Consider the following 8,579-nt stretch of genomic DNA (forward strand, 5'->3'; position numbering starts at 1 on the left):
GGCGCGAACGCTGAGAGGAGCGAGGAGCCGGGGAGGAGGCGGGGCCTGTGTGAGAGAGCGACCAATGAGCGACGAGCGGGTTGAGGCGGGAGGCGCGGCCTGTCCCGGCCGGGCGGGTTGGTGCCATTGGCCCCGCGCTGTCACCGGGGGCGGGGGGCGGAGCGGGGCGGCCCGGCCGCGCCCTCAGTTCGTGCCGCCGCTCCCTTCCCGCCGTACGGACAAGTTGAAACCGTCACCCCGGGAGTTGGCCGAGTTTCCCGGCTCCCCGTTCCCGCCGTGCTGTGCTGTGTCTCGAGGCCCGGCCCGGCCCGGCCCGCCGAGGGGAGCCGTGCGCTCCGCCGCCGCCCATGAGGCCGCCTCGGGGCCGGCAGAGCCATGGACGGCGGCGGCGGAGTTGGGGTGGTGCCCCCCGCCCTGGAGAAGAACGCGGCGGAGCTGACGGTGATGGACGTGTACGACATCGCCTCGGCCGTGGGGCAGGAGTTTGAGCGGGTGATCGACCAACACGGCTGCGAGGCCATCGCCCGCCTGATGCCCAAAGTGGTGCGAGTGCTGGAGATCCTGGAGGTGCTGGTGAGCCGGAATCACATCAACCCCGAGATGGAGGAGCTGCGCCTGGAGCTCGATCGGCTGCGCCTGGAGAGGATGGACCGCATCGAGAAGGAGCGAAAGCACCAGAAGGTGGGAACGGCGCCTCCGGGGTGTAGCGAGGGATGGATGGGGCGGCTGTTGTGGGTTGTTTCCTTCCTTCCCTCCTGGAAGTTTCCTCCCTCCTTCCTTTTCTCCACCCCTTCCCCGCTCTCTGTATTTCCGTCCCTTCGCTTTTCCCCTCTCCAGGACGAGAAGGCAGCGCTGCTACCCATAGGGCCAACGAAGGTCGGTGCGGTTGTCCCCCTTTTTATGCATAGCTGGGGGTGATGTTGAGTCCAGGATTCCTGGTACACCAGGTCAGAGCGAGCTCAAGGCAGTGCTGGAGCTGTGGAGTGGGGGAGAGCACTCTCCCACATTGCATTCCATAACACAGAAGACATTCCCCATATCCTGTTTCTGTCCCAGGACATCATAAGCAGCTCCGCTCACTGCAGTGGAGGTGGCAGATCCAATCTTCACATCATCTAAATAACAGATGAAAAGAAATGGTTCTTCCAGCAACTAACTGTGCTCAGTCGCCTCATTCCATTCCTGCTCACACACGGAGAAATAGGGAGGAAACAGGATTTCTGGAGGAGAGACCCCAAGTTTCAAGAGTTGCGCTCAATGTCTATGTTTTCCAATAGCCATGTAGAGCACTTTTGTTTAGCTAATGAAAATATCCAAGGTAATTCTTGCAATATTTTGCAGAAGGATTCATAGGAATAGGGTCTCAACAGACTGGTAGTGGATCTGTGGTGCCTAAAGCCCTACAGGGTATGAAGCCTATTGGTCTAGGGAATAGACACAGTCACAGCGTGCTTTTGCCCTTCTTGCACATAGCACTTGGAGGCAAGTGGCTGGGTTGTCACGTTGGTCCTGTGCTGTCTACACAATCAGATGTCCCCACTGATTTCCGAGCCCCCTTCATCGTCAGCAAGCAGTAATTCTTTATCTCCAGGTGTTATAAGTGCTGCCTGGTGAAATGAATATAGAGCTGGGCCAGGTAGCAGCACACCCAGTATCCTTGCACGAGTAGATGGTCTGCACAGAAGCTTCTGAAGTCCATGTATGTGTTAAAAAGTTTCCTATAGGTGTCAGCTGCCAAAGGCTGCCAGATGTCTTCTGATCCCTGCCAACTCTCAGCTCTGCTCTGCCAGCGTCTGTAGTAGTCAGTCATGAGATGCCTCCGGGTGTGTTCAGACAGTCCAAATGGAACTTTGCTGGGAACTTATTGAGCAACGAGAACAAAATATACAGCACGTACAGATGTGGTTTTTAAAATCAAGTTGATTGCCAGTGCACTGTGTCACTGCAGACCAGGAGTGTCACATCCAGCATGTTCCCACTGTAAGGCTAGAAGACTCTTATTCCTCAGGTACTGGTAAAAAGAAAAGGCCAGAGACTGTGAAACGTTTGTGAACAAGAAGCATCCAGAAGCCAATCCAGACATGCTTTTAGTGGTCCTTTAGCACTCCGCTTTCACCTGGGAATGCATTTTGCCTCCAAACCAGGCTGAACATGCCTGCAGTTCCTGAGCTGACTGGCACCCACTGGCCCATCAACCTCCTGCCTCCCCTGTCTGATGCTTCTGCTAATGAGGGCTCAGAAGTTCATTTCTGCTCCAATTCATTGGGCTCTTCAAGTTTGCTGAGTTAATCCTTAGTGTAGCCTTTAGAGCGTAGCTGCATTTGAACTATGTAAGTTCAGTGACTGGGGATTTTGTTGTTTGGTTTTATCTCAGCGTGCTTCTAACTGAAATCTGCTGTTTCATTTTTCAAACTAGGTCAGCACGCTGTTGTAGCTGCAGAGTTATATGCAGCATCGCTGTAAACAGTCGAGGTATTTGGCAATATAAAGTTTCATTGCATTGCATTTCTCAAGACAAAGAGTTTCAAGTGAAATTAGCAGTGATTCATGAAATATCCTTAATGAAGTCCATCAATCATGATAGACAATCTGTGTTGTTTATAATCTTATTTGTCATGGATTGTTTTCTGCAAAACTGCACACGAGGAGGTATTATAAAATGACAGCACTGCCATGATAAATGCTGGAATAACATAGAATTTGGACCTGGAAGTCAATAGGAATATGATATCCCATTATCGGAGCATACTTTCAAAGCAGAAAGCTGTCCTTTAATCTCTCAGCGGAGCTTATTTTAGCCTGGAGCTGTGCTTGGCAGGGTTGTTGTGAGTGTTTTGTTGTTAGGTAGGAGAGGGACTTGCTGGATGAATGCAGAAGCCAGCGAATGACTCAGCTGGCTCCAGTGATTTGCATGCAGGTTTTTTTGTTTGCAGCACATACATGAAATGGAGCAAAGAATGTCCCTCACTGCACAAGTACTGCAGCTATGTTTTGAACAAGCTCTAAATGGAACAGTTTCTTCTTAAGCACTTATACTTTTTGTCCCAACTTGACCTTTACTGGGATTGGTGACAGCTGCTGTTGACACACAGCGTTGTGACAAATGGGAGCTGTTGTTTTGGCCAGTCTCACTGCCACTAACAGAGATGCCACTGCAATCTTCTGTATAGAACAAGTTCTTTAAGTAGCAGCGCAGTTTTGCCTTGTTTATCATTTGGACTGGGAGCTCTGGGTTTGCTGCACAGCATCACGTGCCCGTTTTACACTTGTGCTCACAGCAAAAATCTAACTGAGAGATGTTACTCCTTTCAAAAGAGTGTGCCTAACACTGACGCCCATCCCTTGCCCACACTGTGATGTTTGTGGGGCATTTCTAACAGCCTTTGCAGCTGCTTCCTGGGATGTGGAAGGCAGCTTTTGCTCACGTTTGATTATATGGTCCAATACAGCAATCCCCTTCTCAGGTTCTCACAGTAAAATGAGAAGAATTTCCCTTTGTGTAAATAGCATGTAAAAAATGTTTGCACCAGGAACTGACTCCGTGTATTTACATTCAGTACATAGCATAAAGTCTGGGGTTCTTGATGCTGGCATTGGAAGAGTAGATATCTTCTAAGGAATTCAAGTCGTCTAATGTAATTGTTTTCTATGAGAACCATAGAATGATTATAGTGGTTAGATCTGTAAATAGGCCAAAGGCTGTTAATATGTTTAATATGTTGTCCTGGTATATCCATTAGGAGTTAGAACTGGTGGAGGATGTCTGGAGAGGGGAAGCACAGGACCTTCTTACCCAAATTGCCCAGCTGCAGGAGGAGAACAAACAGCTGATGACCAATTTGTCTCACAAAGACATCAATTTCACAGAAGAGGAATTTCAGAAGCATGAAGGTAAGTTTGATATTTCAATTTCAGCACCTGCTTTTGTGATAAAAGCGATATTTTATCAAAATATTTTGACTAAACATCCTGGCCTTTTTTTTCCCCGTGACAAAGCAGGCTTGTGGCTTTTGTTTTTCCTTTTAACCTAAATAGCACATTTCTGAACGAGTGATTACACTGGAGACATTAGAGGCAGAAGCAGGAGGGAAAGAGAAACCTGAACAGCTCTCTGTTTGGCTGAGGAGCACATCTAAAAGTAAAGTCTAGCATCACTTTTTGGTCTGTTGCTTTTCTATCTTTTCAGTTAGCATTTTGCAAACAGCATTCTAAATCCCTCCTTATGTTTTCTAACACAAACAATGATCCATTCAGCAATGTTTATTTCACATCATTATGCACAAAAAGAAGTGCAGCTGGTGATCTATTCAGGATGATTTGTTGTAAAGCAGAAAATCAAGATTTGTCTCGATGACATCAATCCATTGTACAGAGATATTCTAGAAGACTAAAATGAGGGAGTTTACTTGGTTTGTTTCCCTTTAGGATTCCTTCACCTGTTCAAGACTCTTCCAGACAATTTAGAGTCTTCACAATTTAGGTGAAGATATGTATGAACCAGGGAATAGGTGAATCCTAAGGAGAGGAAACAACTGATTAATTCATGAGCAACTTCTTTCTTGAGGCAGAATGAATTCTGAGACAAAAAGTTCAGACTGGCAACTGCAGACAGATTTCACTGCAGCAGCTGAAACAATTGCCATCCTCAGCTCCTACCCACAGCTCAGCAAGCAGCTCTTTGCTAAGAGGGAGGGCAGAGGGGCAGATGTCTATTTGCTCCCTAGTTCATAGCATATGATTTGAGCCTGCTGGCTACAAAGTCCATTTCATGATACTTTGCTAGGAGTTTAAGCTGAGGAGCTGAAAAACTGACTGGCTTTGGGGATGAAGAAGCCATGAACTGAGGTGGGATGGGCAGCTGATAATGGTGACAGCAGCAAAACCTGCCTGTGATTATGAGTTAGTCTGGGAGGGGATGACTTTCTGAACTATCTGTGCATGGACAGGATTCTGGCACACTGCTTCAAGTCACAGCTTCATTTTCACGTTGGGTTCTGATTATTTGTAAAGTCAGAGCTCCCTTGGAAGGCTCATGTCTCATATTTAGCATGCAAAGTCACTGGCCAGCTGAGCTGCTGTGATCCAATAAAGCACTAGGAACAAATGGAAATCCTTTTCAGACACTGGAGGGTCAGGATTAAGTTGAGGCTTGCTGTTGGTGACTGTCCAACACTACAGAAGTTACACTTGCTTCCCACCCAGGAGCTGACTCCTCCCTGGGGAGGAATGTAATGAAAATAAAGAAGTAAAAAATATTAAATTTAAATTATGAAACTGGGGATTTAATTTATTTTTTTTCCTTTTTAAATAAAAATGATTACCTTTCTAAAACAAAGACAACTCCTTCAACTTAGTCAGTTCATCTCCTACAAGTAGCTCCATGTCAGCCCACAAACTCCATGTAAAGTGTCAGAATGGCAGTTATGAGTCACAGGCCATGAAGGCTGATGTTATTATAAAGAACCACCTTCCCCTTTGTTTTCTTACCTTTTTTTTCCACTGGGTATGTAGCTCACTGGAGCTCATGTGCTTCTATTTAAATATAGCCATACTCTTTACATTCAGCTAGCCAAGCAAATGCCACGCATGCTTTTCATGTTATTTTTACTGTGTCTACGCAAGTATAATAACAAACAAATCCATTCCAGAGGTGACATTCTGGGGTCACTTGATATTTATCAGCTGAAATGGTCAACTTAAGTCAAGTTACATTAATTTACAGCAAACTGAGCTTGTTATGGGACCTGTTATATCAAACTCAATTGTTTTCCATTTAGGAAATTACGTCATTAATGAGCAGGTTTGTCTCAAATTACTTGTCTGGACAGTGTCAGAAAGCAGTCATGCTGCTTTTTTTCTCCTCTCTGTCATTTGATCTGATGTGTATAGGCTCTACAGAGGCTGGTTTTCAAGCGAAATGCTTTGTTAGCTAGACTAACTTTGACCAGGCTCCAGTCTTCATATCTCAGCATGATTTGGTGTTGTGATCATGTCTCCCCTTATCAGCTAACTCCCAGGATTAGCAATTGGCTGCTTACTCACCACACAGTTCGTTAAAGGAGTTGTTCTAAGCACGGGCAGCAGAAGCCAGTGATTTAGGTGTGCTGAGGCTTTGAGATCCAATCCTTGCCTATTAATAGTCACATTAAGTTCACAGACCCTCATTTGAGCATAATGAAGATGTTAATGAGAGAGATGAGTACCATCCCACCTAAATAGGAGGTGTCTGAACAGAAAGTGTGCACTCTGAAAATTGGAGTAGAGCAGCGTTCATACAAAAGGGCACATGTGGTAAAATGCAAAATAAACGAGAGGGATAAATTTGCAGCATCTATTAATGCTACTCCTCCCTGAAGTGCTCAAACAGAGCACGTATGTGAAGATGATGCAAAATGCCACAAGCAAACTTGACCCATGTGTCAAACAGGACAAGCAGGCTGCTGTTTCTCTTCTGGAAGAGGAGGTGCTCCCTCAGACTGGCTGTGGTAATACAGACAAGCAGCAGGATGCCAAGAGTCATGTAAACCTCCTGTGCTTGGCTGCAGAAGAGCCCACTATTCCCTTTCTAAAGTGAAGGCAAATTTCAATTACGAGTATTTAGGAAGTAGTAGTGCCACAAGCTCTGATCAGCATTTTGGTCTGCAATGATAGATGTTGTATAAATACATCAGTAAACAGTTTTCCTTTCTTTAATCCTTGGAACAATGCTGTGATCCCAGCAATTAACAGGAAGCTGTGAATTCATAGGATGTGTCTAGGGAAGGCAGCTGGGTGTGCCATTTAAGATCTTGCAGATAATAGACTTTGAGTCATTTAGAGATAATTACATTTAGGGCACTTAGTGATTTCCCTTCCCACTTCGCCAGTGCTGGAGAAAATGGAAGGAGATGTGACTATTTCGCAAACACTTCCCACCTTTCCTTTCCCCTCCTCCTGAAATAAAAAGGATAATGTAGTGATCAGTGCATGCAATTAAGTCTTTGATGCTCACCAGATGTTAGAGAGAAGAGTGAGCATAGTGGGAGGAAAAGTAGTTAGTGCTAAAATGGTATTTTATCCTTTAAATAGCACCTGCTATCTGGAGATCTCAAAGCATTACACAAATACTGATGAATATAGCTGCGCTCACTGTTCTTGGCTCTTAATGGGGTAAAACTGCTGGTCTAAAGTCTCCCTGTAGCCCCTCTGTACCCCATGGCAGTTTTGGAGTTTTATGTTTTTAAGTACAGCTGATGTTTTAGGCTCAGCCCTGAGAGTGCCTGCAAGAGTGGATTCAGGAGTCTGTTTGTAAATGCAGTGGTTCAAGAACTGCAAGTAAATGGGAGCAAGTTGTGAGAAGGTTCCAGTGCTCTGTTGAGCTGGCTGGTGTCCTTGTCTGGCTCTGTTTCTTTGCCTTCAGCACAGCTCCATCCAGCTGTTACCAAGTTTCTACTGTCTTGTCTGGTGTTGCTGTGAGTAGAAGTAAGTCAGTGGTTTGGGGATCTGCATAAGATCAGAGATGTGTCAAAGCAGGCCGTGGGCTGCTTGCACTCTGGACCTTGGTTTTGAGAGATCACAGATCTTTTATAAGAGTAAGTAGCGGTGCGTATCAGTGTCCCTAGAGGGTGCGAGCCATTAATGCCATGAAGCATCATGTCCCTGTTAGTGTTCTTGATCTCAGCAGCTCCTGCTTGTCCTTAGTTTGTTTTCTGTGTTCCTTTTTTAACCAGGAATGTCAGAGAGAGAACGGCAAGTCATGAAGAAGCTGAAGGAAGTTGTAGATAAACAAAGGGATGAAATCAGAGCAAAGGACCGGGAACTCGGACTTAAAAATGAGGATGTAGAGGCTGTAAGTGGCTCTTGCTTTTCCTGTTTCCCTTCTTTCTCACCCATGTTTCTATAACCTTCTTTCATGAAAAGTAAGAACTTCTGTCTTATATTTCTCTCTTCTGCTTTGGGTTAAGATATTATTCAGAATGCTGGAAACCACCCTGTCCTTGAACTTTGCTTTTATGAAACAAAATATTGGAAAAGATGAATTTGTTTTTATCCGGAGAATTCCCTGTGCTTGGGGGAAAGTACCTGTTGTTACTCTGGAAACCAATTAAAGAAGTTTTAGTGACTGCAATTGTGGTAGGAAATTAGATATTAAAAAAAACTGCTTGGGGGTGAGGAGAGTTTCCCAGATTAAATTTAATAGGAACCCACTGCTTATTCTTTAATGTATTGTTTGGGATTTGGTCGCCATGGGTGATGGCTGAATGGATACTGACAAACTGCATCAATGTTTTGCAGCTTCAGCAGCAACAGAACAGGTTAATGAAAATTAACCATGACCTGCGGCACCGCATCACAGTTGTTGAGGCTCAGGGAAAGGCACTGATTGAGCAGAAGGTGGAGTTGGAAGCATATCTGCAAACCAAGGAGCAGGAGATGGGCACCCTACGAGCAGAGCTGGGGAAACTGAGGGAAAAACTGCAGGGTGAGGACAACCAAAATGGGGAAGAAATACAGGTAAGAGGCATTTTAAATTACTTTATAAAAACAACCTTTTACAGAACCTCCGTCTCCATACCAAGCACCTCCTTGGATAAATGAGA

General features: G+C 45.4%; 1 protein-coding gene across 4 annotated transcripts in view; it reads left to right on the forward strand.

Moving 5' to 3' along the window:
* The first annotated feature begins 144 nt into the window (after positions 1-144).
* The window catches only part of RILPL1 (Rab interacting lysosomal protein like 1), a 20,380-nt gene continuing 11,945 nt past the window's right edge, over positions 145-8,579 (forward strand). For 3 of the 4 annotated variants that reach the window (XM_015877816.2, XM_015877817.2, XM_015877818.2), the window contains exons 1-4: positions 145-681; positions 3,741-3,891; positions 7,710-7,828; positions 8,275-8,493. In XM_015877816.2, the coding sequence (XP_015733302.1) occupies positions 376-681; positions 3,741-3,891; positions 7,710-7,828; positions 8,275-8,493 (795 nt within the window). In that variant the 5' untranslated portion in view covers positions 145-375. The remainder of the gene's footprint in view (positions 682-3,740; positions 3,892-7,709; positions 7,829-8,274; positions 8,494-8,579) is intronic. The other variant, XM_015877815.2, reaches the window with a different exon arrangement.

This window comes from Coturnix japonica, chromosome 15 (genome assembly GCF_001577835.2).
Source record: "Coturnix japonica isolate 7356 chromosome 15, Coturnix japonica 2.1, whole genome shotgun sequence".
In the NCBI taxonomy this organism is placed as follows: Eukaryota; Metazoa; Chordata; class Aves; order Galliformes; family Phasianidae; genus Coturnix; species Coturnix japonica.